This window comes from Cynocephalus volans, chromosome 6 (assembly GCF_027409185.1).
Source record: "Cynocephalus volans isolate mCynVol1 chromosome 6, mCynVol1.pri, whole genome shotgun sequence".
Classification (NCBI taxonomy): domain Eukaryota; kingdom Metazoa; phylum Chordata; class Mammalia; order Dermoptera; family Cynocephalidae; genus Cynocephalus; species Cynocephalus volans.
The window spans coordinates 42,787,262-42,806,423 of NC_084465.1; the positions used below are offsets into that span (position 1 = coordinate 42,787,262).

Consider the following 19,162-nt stretch of genomic DNA (forward strand, 5'->3'; position numbering starts at 1 on the left):
CCTGAAATGCTGACGATAAAATGATACATTACTACAAAACAATTAATGCTCCCATTCCAAGTATATCCAGAAGCATCCAACAAATACTTATTAAGTTCCCACTGAATATAAGATATTACTGGGATTTCAAAGAAGTTCAGTGAGAGACAGAAACACATATACCAATGCAGCTTCCATCCTTTGGCTCCCCAATCTCCAAACCACATACATTCCCAGAATTCCAATTATTCTTATTCCAAAAATTCAAGTTATTGGTAATGCTTTTTAAAGCAGCTAATTTCTAACTTACTGCCATATTTTAAATAAGCAATAAAGCATTTACATCAGTTGTTCAACTCAGGAGTTAAATTATTTAAGGCAAGAAGATGCTTTAATCCCTTTTGGCAGAAAGCTACAAAATGTATTTGCTATGACCTGAAGTTGACTAAGGGATTCCTTGTTACGTTTTAACATGGCCATACATTGAAGAAGTCTCTTTATTTGGGGTGTTTTTATTCCCTAACTACATTTTACAACCACATTAAAAACTAAAACTAGAACAGATACTTCTTCCTAAGAAACCAGAAGATGGGTAATCTCTGGTTCTAGTTATTCATGCCTGCTTAACATTTTTCGTATTCGAGGCAATAATCACTTAACTTATTCTATTAAAATAAGCAGCTCTTATTCTGGGCATTCTTTAGATTGTGTATATAATTATTTAATCTCAAAGAGTATAAATGTGATTTCTTTTAATGTCTAAAATGAAGAAGATTTTTACACTGGTAGAAAATAAACTTGAATTAGCCCAGCTTTTAAGTACATAAATATTTTCTTATTGTCAATATTTCAGATTGCATATTCTTAACTGTTCCAACAAATGTTATCTTCAAATGTTCCAATTCAACCTCCTATGTCTGAGTTAGAGACAACACCCATTAATAAGATGCAAACTAGGTATTAAAACAGACCAAACGAAAGTTATGTTGATCTCTATATTTAAATTCCAATAAATTTGATTTCATCATAACAAGACAGGAATAGTTTTACTTAAAAGAAACAAGTACATTTCAAGGACTGGCAGTTCCCAACTCATTTTATTGGCTACTTGCTCTTTTATAGTATTCTCAAAAAAATAAAAAGTATGAAAGATTTTAAAACCTATACAAAAGACTAAGCCAAAATTTAAGAAAATTTGACATATTATCTTTATGTTTTAAGAACTGGGAACCATTCCCAGTGATTCTCAACTGGGGACATCTTACCTCCCAGGGGACATTTGGCTATGTCCAGAGACATTTTTGGTTGTCACAACTGGGGGAGGTGGGTATTACTAGCATCTAGTGAGTAGAGAACAAAGGATGCTGCTAAACATCTTACAATGCACAAGACAGCCCCCGTGCCTTGCCCCCCAACACCACCCAGCCCCAAATATCAATAGTGCTGAGGCTGAGAAACTCTGTTCTAATATGATCTTAGCAACCTAGTATATAGTTTGTGAATCAGAGTTCAATATAGTACTAAAACCTGGAAAAATAAATGTTAAATATTTTAGGGAAAAGTCTCCATAAAGTGCTGTGGGAATTTTTGGTTTTTTTTTTTTAATTAAAAAGGAAGGAAGGGATATTTGACAGGGAGGAGATGAAGCCAGCAGGCCCTAGGTTTTGTCTTAGGAAGAGGTAAGGGACTACTGTTCCTTCGGGTAGGAGGACGTTTGCAAAAGGGATGGTAGAAATACTTTGACAAAGTGCCACAAAGTACTGGAGCTGGATGTTTTTTAAAAATCTTCTCTGACTTCCGCGGACCCAGTGAACTTTGACATCGTCACCCTAGGGCCACCCGCGTCCGAGAGTCCAGGGCGGAGCCTTGGAAGGTGTGCGGACGCCAGACCAGAAGGTAAAAGAAGAAATATTAGCTGAATTGAAAAGACTGGAATGTTCAAGCCCGGTAAAGACTGTTTTAAAAGTCATTGGCTCCTGACGGCGGATCCTAAGATGACGGTGGCTGCGGCGGTTGGTGCTGAGTAGCTGAGGTAGAAAAGGTGGCCACTGGGCCTTAGGCAGCCGGGAAACTTGTGGACGTTCCTCTTGCCGTCTCTTAAGGGAGGACCGCTGCTGGTGGCCAGTCGTAGGGCCTGACCACCACTTTGCCCTTGGCAGGAGAGGCTGCCTCGTTTACAGGCAACAGCTTTGAAGTATGGAGCAGGAAAAGAACTGTTTCTTAGCTGCAAAAGCGAGTCTCTAAACAGGGAACACGGCGCCAGGGCTGCTGTGGATGCAGACAGGATCCCGGAGGCCGGGGCCGCGCTGAAGGCAGCCAGCTGCCCTATTCATGATTCGAGGTTTCAGGCCCGCATAAAAGAAGATTCCTGGGAGCGCCTGAGCCGCGACGCAGGACCGAGCGAGCAGCCCGAGGTGGCGGGAACTGAGAACGGGGAAGGCAACAAACCAGAGGCAGAGAGTGAGCGCCCGACCTGGCACAGCCCCATGAGTGACCCCCGGCCGGGCCCTGCTCTGGAGGCGGATGCCCCCCCAGCTTCCGCCTGCCCCACCGGGCCACTCACCGGCCCGGGGCTGCCTCCATTTTCTCAGGTGGTGGTGGCTCCAGCCCAGCTCGGCCAGGCCTGTCCTCCTCGCCAGGCTCAGCTTCTCACTGAGCCTTCCCACTTGCCTGCCACGGCGCGGGGCTTCCTGGGGCCTGCGGGCCAGCCTTCCCTCCCACTCCCTCCGTGGTTCTCTGGCGGGGCTGGTGGCATGGGGCGTCCCCGGCCAGCGTCAGGAGGGCAAGGAAGTACGGGTGAGGCCGACTGTCACTCCACCGCACCCTGGGCTCCAGCCCCCGGTAAGCTTCCTGTTACCAGGAGACAGATACCATCTCTGCGGCCACCAGTTTGGAAAAATGCCTAACTGATTTCTGGTTAGGAATAGTGTGGTTGGAGAGTTCCTGAGTTCGCTTGAACCTGCCGGAGAGTTGACTGCAGGCGGGCACTAGAGTCGGTCCGCGCCAGGGGGATTCAAAGGTGAACCGTGTGCTGTGGACTCCTCTCCCGAGGAGCTCATGCTCGGGTGTGGAAGATAAGACAAGTACACAAATAACCGCGATACCAGGAGGAAGGTGATAAGTCCCAAGAAAGATCTACACAGTGCTACAAAGGCACCCAGAGCGACCGGTCATGTGCACCTAGCAGAAACCTGGTAGACTTCCTGGGCGAGGCGGTGCCGAGCAGGGTCTTGAAGGCCCAGCTGATGGACGAGGGTTGCAGAAGACACGTCCCAGCCCAGCCCAGCCCAGTGCGCACAGAGCAGGGAGACGTCCAGCTAGGGAGGTGGAGACTTGGCAGAAAACACACACACTGCGGGGCTGCCACTGCAAGATCCAGCAGCCCAGCCTAGTGCGCACAGAGTGGGGAGACGTCCGGCTAGGGAGGCGGAGACTCGACAGAAACCACACACCCTGTGGGGTCACCACTGTGTGATCCAACAGCCCGGGCCAGAGTGCACGGAACAGGGAGAAGTCCTGCACGGGAAGTGGAAGCTCAGCAGAGACCACACACCCTGTGGTACCATCCTGTGATCCAGCAGCCCAGCAGAGTCCAAGCTGACCAGAGAGGTGGCTCCCCAGAGAGGCCCAAGACCCGAGGCAACCACACACACAAGGCACTAGAGGCCAACTGAGCAGTCATGGAGGTAGCCATACCAAATTGGCAACCACAGCAACATCTTAGTTAGTCAATAGTATCAAACCACTGGACTGTGAAACCCCCTGCCACAATGAATAAACATCAAAAAAAAGATACCAGAAATACAAAAAAATCAAAAAAGTACACCACCAAAAGTTAATAAATCTCAAACTTTAGATCCTATAGAACAAGAAGCCCTTGAAATGACTGACAAGGAATTTCGAGTGATAATTCTAAGGAAACTGAATGAGATACAAGAAAACTCAGCTAGACATCATGATGAAACGAGGAAAAGTATACAGGACCTGAAAGAGGAAATGTACAAGGAAATCAATGACCTGAAAAAAAATGTAGCAGAACTTGCCGAACTGAAGAAGTTATTCAGCGAAATAAAAAACACAATGGAGAGTTTAACCAGCAGCCTTGTGGAAGTTGAAGAGAGAACCTCTGAACTTGAAGATAGGCTGTTTGAAATAACACAAGCAGACAAAAAGAAAGAAAAAAGAATCAAAGACAATGAAGAAAATGTGAGAGAGATATCCGACAACCTTAAGCGCTCAAATATACGAATCATGGGTATTCCAGAAGGGGAGGAAAACAGAGATTGCATTGAAAACATATTCAACAAAACAGTGGCAGAAAACTTCCCAGGTATAAGAAAAATCACAGATCTTCAGATCCAGGAAGCTCAACAATCTCCAAACGTATTCAACCCAAAAAGGCCTTCTCCAAGACATGTTATAGTCGAACTGGCAAAACTCAGAGACAAAGAGAGAATCCTAAAAGCTGCAAGAGAGAAGCGTCAAATCCCCTATAAGGGAGCCCCCATCAGGCTAACATAAGACTTTTCATCACAAACCCTAAAAGCTAGAAAGGAATGGGATGATATATTCAAAATACTAAAAGACAAAGATTGCCAGCCAAGAATACTCAACCCTGCAAGGCTATCCTTCCAAAATGAAGGGCAAATAGTATATTTCTCAGACAAACAAAAACTGTGGGAGTTCACTACCACACAACCACCCTTACAAGAAATCCTCAAGGGAGTACTGGGTTTGGTTCCTGAAAAATAACTACCACTGCCATAAAAACCTAAGAAAAATCTAAACCCACTAGTATAATAAAAATGGCATTCATAAAGAGAAAACGAACAAACAAAAATGCTATCTACAACCTATGGAACCAACAAACACAGAAACCAAACAGTAAATCAGAAAGCAAGGAACAAAAGACACCTAAGGCAACCAAACAACCAACAAAATGCTAGGAATAAATCAACACCTTTCAATAACAACTCTTAATGTAAAAGGCTTAAATTCCCCAATCAAAGGACACAGACTGGCTGACTGGATTAAAAAGGAGGACCCAACTATATGCTGCCTACAAGAGACCCACCTCACCCATAGAGACTCACATAGACTAAGAGTGAAAGGATGGAAAAAGATTTACCATGCAAACAGAAAAGAAAAACGAGCTGGAGTAGCTATTCTTATATCTGACAAAATAGACTTTAAACTAAAAACCATAAAAAGAGACAACGAGGGACACTACATAACGATAAAAGGACTGATCCATCAAGAAGACATAACAATCATAAATATGTACGCACCCAGTGTTGGAGCAGCCAGATTCATAAAACAAACTTTATGAGACCTAAAGAAGGAAATAGACACTAATACCATAATAGCAGGGGACCTGAACGCCCCACTGTCAATATTACATAGATCATCTAGGCAAAGAATCAGTAGAGAAACACAAGATCTAAACAAGACTCTAGACCAATTGGAATTGGCAGATATCTACAGAACATTCCATCCAACAACCTCAGAATATTCATTCTTCTCATCAGCACATGGATCATTCTCCAGGATAGATCACATATTAGGTCACAAATCAAGTCTCAATACATTCAAAAAATTGGAGTTATCCCATGTATTTTCTCAGACCACAACGGATTAAAACTAGAAATTAATAACAAACGAAACTCTGGAAACTATGCAAACACATGGAAATTAAACAGCATTCTACTTAATGACACATGGGTCCAAGAAGAAATCAAGCAGGAAATCAAAAAATTTATTGAAACTAATGAAAATAATGATACATCATACCAAAACCTGTGGGATACTAAAAAAGCAGTATTAAGGGGGAAATTTATTGCATTAAATGCTCACTTCAGAAGAATGGAAAGATGGCAAGTGAACAACCTAACACTTCACCTTAAAGATTTAAAAAACAAGAACAATCCAAACCTAAAGTTAGCAGACGGAAAGAAATCATTAAGATCAGAGCAGAACTTAACGAAATTGAAACCCAAAAAACAATTCAAAAGATCAATGAATCAAAAAGTTGTTTTTTGAAAAGATAAATAAAATTGACAAACCATTAGCATGGCTAACAAAAAAAAGAAGAGAGAAGATTCAAATAACAAAAATTAGAAATGAAAAAGGCGATATTACAACTGATTCATCTGAAATACAAGGAATCATTCGAGACTACTATAAACATCTATACGCCAACAAATTTGAAAATCTGGAGGAAATGGATAAATTTCTGGACACACACAAGCTCCCAAAACTGAACCATGAAGAGTTAGAAAATTTGAACAGACCAATAACAATAAAGGAGATTGAAGCTGTTATCAGAAGGCTCCCAACAAAGAAAAGCCCAGGACCAGATGGATTCACAGCAGAATTTTACCAAACATTCAAAGAGGAATTGACACCGATTCTTTACAAACTATTCCAAAAGATTGAAACGGACGCAAATCTCCCAAACCCATTCTATGAAGCAAACATCATCCTGATACCAAAACCAGGTAAAGATATAACCAAAAAAGAAAACTACAGGCCGATATCCTTGATGAATATAGATGCAAAAATCCTCACTAAAATACTAGCAAACAGAATACAGCAACACATACATAAAATTATTCACCACGATCGAGAGGGATTCATCCCAGGGATGCAAGGTCGGTTCAACATACGCAAATCAATAAATGTGATACACCATATTAATAAACTCAAACACAAGGACCATATGATCATCTCTCTAGATGCTGAAAAAGCATTGGATAAAGTTCAGCACTCATTCATGACAAAGACCCTCTATAAGTTAGGTATAGAGGGAAAGTATCTCAACATAATTAAAGCCATATATGCCAAACCTACTGCCAATATCATCCGGAATGGGGAAAAGCTGAAAGCTTTTCCTTTAAGAACAGGCACTAGACAAGGATGCCCACTCTCACCGCTCCTATTCAACGTAGTGTTGGAAGTACTAGCCAGAGCAATCAGAGAAGAGAGGGAAATAAAGGGCATCCAGATTGGAAAAGATGAAGTCAAACTGTCCCTGTTTGCAGATGACATGATCCTATATATCGAACAGCCTAAAACCTCTACAAAAAAAACTGCTGGAATTGATAAATGATTTCAGCACAGTAGCAGGATACAAAATCAACACACAAAAATCAGTAGCATTTCTTTTCTCCAATAGTGAACATGCAGAACGAGAAATCAAGAAAGCCTGCCCATTTACAATAGCCACCAAAAAAATAAAATACTTAGGAATTGAGTTAACCAAGGAGGTGAAAAATCTCTATAATGAGAACTACAAACCACTGCTGAGAGAAATCAGAGAGGACACAAGAAGATGGAAAGATATCCCATGCTCTTGGATTGGAAGAATCAACATAGTGAAAATGTCCATACTACCCAAAGTGATATACAAATTCAATGCAATCCCCATCAAAATTCCAATGACATTTTTCTCAGAAATGGAAAGAACTATCCAGACATTTACATGGAATAATAAAAGACCACGCGTAGCCAAAGCAATGCTGAGCAAAAGACATAAAGCTGGAGGCATAACACTACCTGACTTTAACCTATACTACAAAGCTATAATAACCAAAACAGTATGGTACTGGCATAAAAACAGACACACTGACCAATGGAATAGAATAGAGAATCCAGAAATCAACCCACACACTTACTGTCAGCTGATCTTTGACAAAAGCACCAAGCCTATTCACTGGGGAAGGGACTGCCTCTTCAGGAAATGATGCTGGGATAACTGGATATCCATATGCAGGAGAATGAAACTAGACCCATACCTCTCAACATATACTAAAATCAACTCAAAATGGATTAAGGATTTAAATATACACCCTGAAACAATAAAACTTCTTAAAGAAAACATAGGAGAAACACTTCAGGAAATAGGACTGGACAAAGACTTCATGAATATGACCCCAAAAGCACGGGCAACCAAAGGAAAAATAAACAAATGGGATTATATCACACTAAAAAGCTTCTGTACAGCTAAAGAAACAACTAACAGAGTTAAAAGACAACCAACAGAGTGGGAGAAAATATTTGCAAAATATTCATCTGACAAAGGATTAATATCCAGAATATATAAGGAACTCAAACAACTTTACAAGAAAAAAACAAGCAACCAAGCTAAAAAATGGGCAAAAGAGCTAAGTACGCATTTCTCTAAGGAAGATATACAAATGGCCAACAGACATATGAAAAAATGCTCAACATCACTCAGCATCCAGGAAATGCAAATCAAAACCACATTGAGATACCATCTAACCCCAGTTAGGATGGCTAAAATCCAAAAGACTCTGAATGATAAATGCTGGCGAGGTTGCGGAGAAAAAGGAACTCTCATACATTGTTGGTGGGACTGCAAAATGGTGCAGCCTCTATGGAAAATGGTATGGAGGTTCCTGAAACAATTGCAGACAGATCTACCATATGACCCAGCTATCCCACTGCTGGGAATATACCCAGAGGAATGGAAATCATCAAGTCGAAGGTATACCTGTTCCCCAATGTTCATCGCAGCACTCTTTACAATAGCCAAGAGTTGGAACCAGCCCAAATGTCCATCATCAGATGAGTGGATACAGAAAATGTGGTACATCTACACAATGGAATACTACTCAGCTATAAAAACGAATGAAATACTGCCATTTGCAACAACATGGATGGACCTTGAGAGAATTATATTAAGTGAAACAAGTCAGGCACAGAAAGAGAAATACCACATGTTCTCACTTATTGGTGGGAGCTAAAAATTAATATATAAATTCACACACACACACACACACACACACACAAAACCGGGGGGGGGGGGAAGAAGATATAACAACCACAATTACTTGAAGTTGATACGACAAGCAAACATAAAGGACATTGTTGGGGGGGAGGGCGGGAGGGAGGAAGGAGGGATGTTTTGGTGATGGGCAACAATAATCAACCACAATGTATATCGACAAAATAAAATTAAAAAAAAAAAAAAAAAGGAAGGAAGGAAGAAAAGAAAATGTAAACGCATAACAAAAATAGTCCATAAGTAGCACTGAAAAGCCTATTTACTGGAATTGAGGATAACTAATATAACTGTACACTCTGGGACAAATAAAAATGGGCTCCCAGAGATACAAATAAATATCTTAACTCTTATCAATAATGAAAATAACAGTCATTACTACACAACAGAGTCAAAATTCCTGGATTAAAATCTCCAATCTACTTCTTGCTACACTAATTTTTAAAAATTGTGAATCTGTTTTACCATCTGTAAAAAGAGAATATCCACCCTCTCACATTATAGTTGTAAGGATTAAATAAGATAGTAAACAAATTACCCAATAAATTCTGAAGCATAAACTATTTTATCAATATTCTAGATTTAGAGGAATTTATATAGAACTTACACTTTTAAAAAAATCTGTGTAGTAACTGCACTATATGAGGCAGTCTAATGGCATATATAAAATATGGGTTCTTGCAGTGAGAATGTCTAAGTCAGAATCACAAGCATCCACCATTTAGATCTATACAACCTTGGGCATAATTACATTACATTTGTGTCTCAGGTTCCTTTTATATAAAATGAAAAAAATACCACCCATAGGTTCATTATGAGGATTAAATGAAATATTAAAAATATATACAATGCAGTACATAAACATCCATTAAGTTACAGCTCTTACAATTATCATACAGTCTGTTCCAATCTAACACAATATAAATACAAAAAACTGGTCAGCTGAACATAATTATTTCATACCAGAATAACAGCTATAATAAATTAAATGATTTTGAAAGTCAAATAGAATTAGGATGAAATGAAGTCGCAGAAAACTTTGGAGTTTAGGCAGACATAGAGAGATGCTTATGGTCACAAAAAATCATTCCCCAATCTTGTATTTCCATATAGACATCATCAGTAAACTGACTGTAAACAAAATGAAATAAGTTGGGTCTTGGACAGCTATACTGTTAAGAAATAAAAATCATATGGAAGTCTAACATTGAAGTAGATTTAATCCCTCCCCAATTCACTGCAAAGTGCTGAACACTAACTCTAAAATGGCTTTATCTGACTACTCAAGCACAGAGATTTATTTTTTTTGAAACCCTGCTAACTGTGGGAGAATATCTTTATCAAGGCATAAAGATATTTTTACACTGGGTCAGTTATCTTATAAACAAAGGCAAGAAAAAGAATAATGTTGAGTTGCCCCTTTTGATATATAAAATCTAAATGATTTCAGATTCAGCCCCAAGGAGTGTGTTGTTTGTCATCAGATTATCTTTTTTTCTCTATACTGTAGCACTTCCCATCAGGTCAGGTGGGGAAGGGGATAGGGAGAATTGGGGAAGGTCTGACTGTATTTTGTATTTGTATTTTGCATATACTGTATTTTGGTATATTTTCCTGAGTCGGGCTTGGCCTAGCACATCACATGGCCCCCAAAATCTGTAATTCTGCTCACCAAGTAGTATTACTTACTTTAAGCTACCCTAGAGTTCCTAAAAGGCCACTAGTGGGCTCTTACCAGAGCGGGAGTGGAAGGGAGCAATACTCCAATCAACACAGTAATAGCTTTCACTTACACCGTACCTATTATGTGCTCTCAACAACTCTATGAAGCAGTTATTATTGTTTTCTCCATTTTAAAGATAACGACACCAAGGCATGGAGAAGTTGCCTAACATCATCCACTAGTAAGGGTAGAAGAGAGATCTGAACCCAGGCAGTGCAGCTCCAGAGTCTACTCTTATCTACTTGGTTGTATGGCAAATACATACAGTAAGCTAGGAGAGCTCTCACAAAAGATTAGTAATTTCTAATTTCAACTCTGAACAAATAGCTATTACCAACATTTAACCAACTCATTCTTTAAAATCCAACCTAAAAGTCAGTTCTTCAGAAGTTTTTTTCTAAGTCTCCCAGGTAGAATTCACCACACTACTAGATTTCCAGGTAGTAATTATGTTAACAAAAGACTCTGATAATTCAATGCCATTCCTTTGCTACAAAACTCTATTTTTAATCTTCCTATGTATTTCATTAACACCCTGGTTTAATTAATTTTTGAATACCATATAACTATTCCACCACCACTATTACCAACACACACACTTAAAAAGCTAAGTTGCTTAAAAAGAAAAAAATAGCAAACAAAACATTAAGTCCTGTTTTATAACCCAGTTCATTTTTGTCTGTGGGCAAGGATTTCAGTAAAATTAAACATGTTTGGATGAGTTCTCCTGGCTATCCCATATGATTTATTCAGTCAGAGAGCAAAAGAAATGTGCGTGATATGTTTACACAAATTTAAATACTACTTCACTTTTATGACATATCTCAAAGGAAAAAAAGAGAAATTACCATTTCTGTCCAGTAGAGGAACAAAAGATTAAAAATCGAGACATCTGGTTTTTATGCCTTGAGGTTAAGGAGCCATTAACAAGCTCAATAAAATTCAATTAATTGCTAAATTTTAGTCCAATTTGTCACATAAGGAGAATCATTAGCTACTGACAGCATTAACTCATTTTCCATTCCTACCTGCTAGTCTTCAAAAAAATAAGGGGTGAGGGGTGATAGAGACAGACACTTCACACATAAACTTTAAGAGCCTAAACCTGGCTAAATATGGCAGACATACCAGAACACTGTGTTAAGCTTTTTTGGAATTATTTGCTGTTAAATAACTTCTTTAATTGCAGAAAGTTTTATTCTGTAAATAAATACAGTCTTTCTCCTTAAATTAAAAAGCATCTAGTAAGTAACTCAAGGTTAGCAATAGCACATCTTATTTAGTTACACATTTCCCTTACACGTGGGTTTCTTTACTGAATCCTTCTTGCATTTGTCACCATGACAATAAATGTCTACAGATTCAATACGAAGGCAGTAAAAGCTACTCCTCAATTCTAAATATCAGCACACTATTGGAATCACACATCTAAGAACAAATTCCCTCTTCCAGCCAATTCGAACCATTCCTTTCTTTCAGCAATGCTTAGAATAGAGATCACAAACTAGGGCTACTGAATGTACCAGCTTGTCTGAGACAAGAAGTTTCCCTGAATGGACAGTGCATGTTGAACAGCAAAGTACACGCCCAGTCTAAAGGGTAATGTTTGTTTCCATCTTTGGCTTAGAGAAGTTAAACAACAGTGACTTAATTCATCTCATCTCATACCTATTAATATTTCATCCATTTGTCTAATATTTATTATAAAGCATCACACTCTTGAATTACCTTAATGTGTCGGGTATTGGAGAAATCCAAGCAGTTCCATATGGATTATACTAAACACAACTCTCTCCATGAGTAGTAGAGCATCCCTAAACTTCAATTCTACAGATAACAAAAATTAAGTATAATGATCTACACTCAAAAACTGCTCTACCAACCCCTACTGGTTTGTGCTCTCAAAAGTATTATATCACCACTGCCAAGAAACAGGGTAATCAATCACTAGGTGCTCAAGCTGGTCATGCTCCAAAGTTATTACCCAATTCTTAATTGTGAAGATAACGATGGAATAATGGTTCTCATGGCACAATCTTTTTCCTCTGCCAATTAGATACTCACACTCTCCATTCCTCTGGCCAATTCAAACAGAAGTGCCAAAGATTCACCAGCAGCTATTCTCATGTTTACATCATCACAAGAAAGGAGGCTTGGAAGTTTATGGAAATGCCTAAAAAATAGTTAGTCATTACTATGTGAATGCAACCAATTATGTCAACTAAATGTTGCTTTTATAAAACATGAAACTAAAAAATACATACATCTCAAGCTTTTTCTTCACTTCACTGATTGGGCATATGGTCAGTAATAACGTCCATGCGAGAAGTGAGCTGATATGAAGCAATATATTAGGGGTGCTGCAAATAACATTGGTGTCTTTCTCCTTGAGATAAGACTTGGTGAAGATATTTTCCAAACATTCCAGAGTTGAATACAGCTCCTAATGCACAAGAATAAGAACTGAGATAACCATCTTAAATTAGAAAAAAATAACTGCAGATAACTGGAGTCAAAGGTTTTCTACTTACAGTAATATCATCTGTGGCAATAAAACAGCAAACCCCAAAGCAAGTTGCACACTAAAAAAACAAACAAACAAAAAAACCAGATATTAATGTTTCTAATTTTATTTCTTATTAATTCTACATGTTCCTGTTCTTATAATTCAATGTGAAAATTTTCTCAACTATATTACTATATTAGGTCCCAAGCACAGTATATAAAGACAGGGTGGTAAAGAAAGAATATCGAATATTGAGTCAAGGGAAATGGGTTTCAGCACAAGCTCTGCTACCAAATTCACAGTATGACTTTAGGAAAGTGATTCTGTTCCTCTTGGGTCTTCCTTTATTAATCCATAAAATCAGAGGAAATAGTCTATGCAAATGAACTACATAATTTCTAAATCCATTCCAGCTCCATAGTCTATGATTTAAATTACTGAATTATTTTTCTTACTCTACATAAGCAAAGCATTTTAAAAGGGCGAACTACCTACTAATAATCCCCTCATTTCCTTTTTATATGCAGTGCAACTGCCTAACAGATCAAACTTCAACTGTAATTCAAAGATAGAGATGAAGCTTGGACATTTAACATAAAGAAACCCACTTTCTCTCTTAAAAATCTGTAAAACACATTAAGATTAATATTGGGTTTTATGCTTTTAAAACCATTTATATTCATTTGTTTTTATGAAGACTCTACTATGAAAACTTCTTACAGAAAACAGCTTCCAAGAAATAAGAACAGAGGAGCAAAAATCTCATAAAACTTAAGTAATCGTCCTTAAACTTCCCACCTAAAGAAGGATCTCATGAATTCAGATTTTATTCATTTTGGAATATTTTGAAAAGAGGTTATAGGAATCCTATAATTGCTTTTTGTTGATGAAAAAAGGGTTACAAAAAAGTTAATGCTCACCTAATAAAATACACTCAGAAAGCAATACTTATGCAAATAATCTGCTTACAACATAAACAGCAGCCATCAAAACAGAATCTGTAATCGGAGGTTTTATTATTCTCCATTTCCCTTTCTCCATATTTTATCCCTAGGATTCCCCCATGTTGTTCCAAGTACCATTAAAGCTTTAAGTCTTCAAAGTCACCACAGGCATCATTGCCCAGCTTTCAGCTAGTTCTGTTCCAGTACTGTGAGAATGTCTGTGATATTCATCTGTTTGGTGTCACTATTTTATTTTCATTATTTCATCCTGGTAAAAATTGGACATTATTAAAATTAAAAAGTAGCCTAAGCATTATTCTCAGAAAAAAAAAAATCCAATCTGTAATCCCTTCTCCTAAGCAAGCAGCAGAAGCAAGTCCACATCTCCCCTTTTGATGACTCTAAGAGAAATGGCAAAATAAAAATTTGGGCTGCTTATATTTAATATGTATTCCATATGTTAATGTGAAGACTGATAAGTTAAAAAAAAAAAAAATCCTGGGCTGGCTGGTTAGCTCAGTTGGTTAGAGCACGATGCTGATAACACCAAAGTCCAGGTTTCAATCCCTGTACTGGCCAGCCATCAAAAAAAAAAAGTCTCTCCAAGTCAGAAATATGACAACAAAGTCACATGCAACCAAAAATAAGTGGCCACTCCAAATACCTACCCAGCAGAGTGTTTTCCATCTTTCTAAGATTTCAGAAATATGCCCAACAGTCCTACACAATTTAAAAGTTACACAAAAAAGAGGAAACAAAAAGATAAATAGCAAAAGCTAATTAAATACTTTAGGACTACTAATTACTGGAGGGTACAGAGAATACTATGAAGTTGCCAAACTCCTATTTCTTTGCCTTCGGGGCAGTTAGGCTATTCCCAGCCTCTGCACAGTTGGTAAACCAAGGAACTGGATGCAGAGGCGATGAGCTCTGGCCTGAGCCTCTGTCCTCATGCCCTCCCCATCTTGCTACCCTCGCTGCCGTATGGAGAGAATCTGGAGATGTGACAGAGCTGCACGATAGAGGCCTAGGGTTCCTGCCAACTGGCATTGGGTGGTGATATGAGCAAGAAATAAACTTTTATTAAGCTGCAAAGACTTCAGGGTTTATCTGATACAAAGATTAATGTCACTTACCTTACATAATACTAAGGAAAAAGCTAATTTGAATAATCAGTACTAAAAAGTTTCAAACTTGAACTGGTTCCCTTGTTAGGAAAACAGCTTAAGATTCACATATTATTTTCCAAACAAACTAAGATCACTTCATATGTTTCATGTTCACATGATCATTTAAATTACTTCTTAGTGCAACAAAAACAAAAGCAAAAATCCAAAATCTAAAGTCAAGTATTATAAATGGTAAGGATCAAATAATTAGGAAATAAAAGCTTTCTCAAATTCCAGAAGTAAATGAATATTTCACAAGTCAGTTTCAGAGTTTCCCACATCTACCCAAATCCACCCACGTAAATATAGCATTCAGATTTTTCATAAAAACTTATGATAGTCCACAGCAGCCAAAAAAAAGCAAAAAACAAAAACCAAAACCATTACATTTCTTAGAATAAAAAATAACCACCCAATAAACATTAAGTGTCTAGACCATTTCCTTAAGGTCCAATCAAAATTATTCTACAATCACCCTAAGTAACTCAATAATATTTATTATCAGTATGTGACCTTCAATTTCAAAGCCTTAGAAGTTTGTTCTATATGGGATGCTCTGTAGAGTCTCAGAAAATTTAAGAAAACAACTGTCATATTAAGTCTGCTCACTAAAATTAAAGACAAATGAGAATAAATATCAATAAAAACCTACTACTTATGTCTGGGCATCATGCCTAGATAGATCTGTAAATTTAAAAATCTTACACTCACAGTTTGCCTAGCCTGGATACTAGCTGTCCCATCACAAATTATTTTCTTTAGGATTGGTCCAAGAGTTTTTAAAATCTCTTCACTTTCAATTCCAGGGCCCAACTGAATACAAAGAACAGATGCTAATGCCGCAGCTGCACGTTGCTCATCACTTTTCCCTGGAAAAGAAGCAAAGAGGCACCAGGACAAATTATCTTCAGTAGTCTAACTTACAAATATAGCAATTTCCCAAATTTCTCTAAACTCTTAAGAGAATTACAAAATAATCTACCATTTACGAAACCATTACTATGCTCTAGATTTCGACATATAAACTTAGTGAAGTTAAAGAGCTCAAACTTCATAAACAGACCTCACTCAAATCCTAGATCTGACACTTACTGGCTAATAACCTTCCATTAATTACCGTTATTCTCCAAAAAGATTTCTTCATCTGTAAAATGGAGATTAATACCTATCTTAAGGGAGTACTGTAATGGTTCAACAAAATAATGTTTTGTGCCAATTTCTGCCTTTTAACTCCTTAATGCACTCATAGGAATAGTGCTCCAGTAGCCCTTGAGTCAATCTCCTAAACATTTCAGATGTACACAGCCCATGAGGTATCGCTTCAGGGTTTCCCTTCCAAAATTTTTTTAAATAAATAAGGGACTAAAAATAAGGGATTCTTTAAAACCACAGAAAATACATTTACATAAAGACAAGTGTAAAATTCACTTTTTTTGAGAGTTGTATACACCAAAGGGTTTGGGCAAATACTGAACTTAAATTATTACCTGATAAATTAAAAATAAAACATGCAGACTGGAATGGAATTTTTAAAGGTCACCTAGTCCAACTAGCATTATGGGAGTCAATTTCAATGTTAAACACCTTCAACAAAGCCATTATGATATTTCAAAAAAGTTGAAATACTCTACTATCAAATTATGTAAGTTTAGCCCCATCTCACTTTTCCTAGGCCTTTCTGTACAATGAGGGGGTGGATTTGATCACTGATTTCATTCATAACAAGATTTCACCTTGAGGCAAAATAAGAAAAATATGGACATAAGGTTCATTCAATCTAAAGAAATGTGTGCTTCCTACATTCTTGATGCTAGAAATATTGTTAAAGTGATAATGGTAGTAAAATGTAATTATTTTCATAATGTTCTTACTTGGCAAAATAACTAGCAGATGCAAATCTTTTTAATTTTGGTGGTTCCTAAAACTGAAAAGTCTGGTGACACTAGACTTAATCTTTAAGGTCTCTCTTTATCCTTATAAGTTCTATCATTATAACAATGTGAATTCCAGAATTTCTACTAGAAAGTTCTAGAATTCAGATATTTCAAGGGATATCCTGAAAATGATGTCCTCTACAGGTACAATCCATGTTTTAAATAAGTGCAAAGGAAAATGAGCTAGATGATTATACTTTCTCAATTTTAGAAAAATGAAGTAGGGTGGCTTTTTAAATACATTATATTGACATCTGACACATTTTCAAGCCTTTTCGATGTAACAAGAGGATGGCAATCAGTTTTTTTGATACAACAAAAGCGACAATCCACCCCAATCCTTCCTAGTTTCAATCTGCTTATTACATAAGCAAAAACAAAGTTTCTAAGAAGTCCCATTTTGAGTTGTAATAAGCATGGTGTAGTCCTTGATTATTATAAAGTTGTAAGAGTGCGCCAGTGTTCTACTGCCATAAGCAAATGTTATTGCAAAGAAGGTAATAAATTCCTTATTAGTTCCATGCCTGTGACTCAAAAATAAGGGTATTACCTTTTTTCAGGCAGCGCTCAATGCTATCAGTTAAAGTCATTCTTCTTTCCAGAATAAATTCATAAAGCATTTTTGAAGCCAGTGCACTTTTAATACCTTCAAGAGCTGCCTGCCTTGTCTTCGCACTGTTTAAAGCAAAATGTAAGAGAAAGAAGATCCAGTTGGAGTGTACCATAAGTCAATGACTTTTAAAAATGTAGTTTATTTCCTTTTAAAGTTTTTCTATCAATAGTTTTAAATCTAATTGTCATCAAGCTCTAACTACTTTTCAATAACATAATTTAACTTTCATCCACATCTCAACTCACCTTACTACATAAAACATTTTTAAGCTGCTTTACATCATAGCATTTTTCTGAGTTTGACAGCCACAACTTTAATATTTTATACTTTCAACATACATGTTCTCCTATGTTACATATTTAATGAAACTCACATTTTTTAACACTACAAACGTCTAGAATTCATGTTTGCATCTTCTGGGCTTTTTAATTCCCTTTGGTTACATCAGTTCTAGAATTGCTATGAAGAAAACAATTTATCTTTGACATTTTTATGTCCATAACAAAATTAACAGACAAGCAACTTAAAGCAAAGTTTAGCTGTCATTTCTAGTTAAAGATAAACTTTTAATCCAACAAACCTATTTGAATTATAATCAAATACAATTATATGTATGCTATTATGCTAAAACAATGACTAATCTGAATTAATCTAAATTCTAGTGGCATGTTACTATACACATTAAACATTCAACGGAACAAGAAACATTAAATCATCCAAAGTAAACAAGTCAAGCCTTAGGAAAAACATACTGCTATATCAGGGAACTGCACAAATTATATATGTAAAGTGGCTGATTGGAATCACCCAGAATAAAGAGTTTCCAATATCTCCTACCTCTTATCCAGGGTTAGGTCAATTAATCCCTTCAATTTGTACTCTAAGTCTTCTTGAGTTCCTTCCTCATCAAGGATTTCTGGTCCTAAGGAACAATATAAACCAACCACTGTAATTAATGTAGAAACAAAGCAGATAGGCAACGAGTAATGACATACCTTAGCTACAAGAATTCCTCCATCTAACACATCTTTTTATCTAAAGTTGCAATTTTAAATTTAAAACTCATACCATCTTCAGTAAAACTGGAAGGATCGCTGTAACCACTGCAATGGCTCATTGTTTCAATCGATGCATCCTCATCACTAAAAGGTTGAACATTTCGATGCTGGCCACCTATTAGGTAAAAGAGGAAAAAGGTGGATGACTTTGTTGTCATATATGCAAATATTTACTTGGGACAAATACAGTAATAAAAACCCAAACTTTTGTTTTGTTTTTGCAGGGGGTGGGTGGGCACAACTGGCTAGTACAGGGATTGAACCTATGAATTGTGGTCTTACTAGCACCACATCCTAACCAACTGAGCTAACTGGGCAGCCCCCTCAAACGTATTTTCAAAAAGGAGATGATTATATCACAAAAGAGCATACTTAAATAGACCTAATATAAGCCAACTCACCTAACATGTATTTCAGAGCACCAACTACTTAT

General features: G+C 37.4%; 1 protein-coding gene across 1 annotated transcript in view; it reads right to left on the reverse strand.

Moving 5' to 3' along the window:
* The window catches only part of IFRD1 (interferon related developmental regulator 1), a 29,777-nt gene that overhangs the window by 6,744 nt on the left and 3,871 nt on the right, over positions 1 to 19,162 (reverse strand). Inside the window, exons 2-8 of the mRNA XM_063099701.1 lie at positions 18,740 to 18,844; positions 18,509 to 18,593; positions 17,609 to 17,733; positions 15,836 to 15,993; positions 13,037 to 13,087; positions 12,770 to 12,948; positions 12,570 to 12,678 (exon numbers count right to left, since the gene is read on the reverse strand). Of these exons, the coding sequence (XP_062955771.1) occupies positions 12,570 to 12,678; positions 12,770 to 12,948; positions 13,037 to 13,087; positions 15,836 to 15,993; positions 17,609 to 17,733; positions 18,509 to 18,593; positions 18,740 to 18,844 (812 nt within the window). The remainder of the gene's footprint in view (positions 1 to 12,569; positions 12,679 to 12,769; positions 12,949 to 13,036; positions 13,088 to 15,835; positions 15,994 to 17,608; positions 17,734 to 18,508; positions 18,594 to 18,739; positions 18,845 to 19,162) is intronic.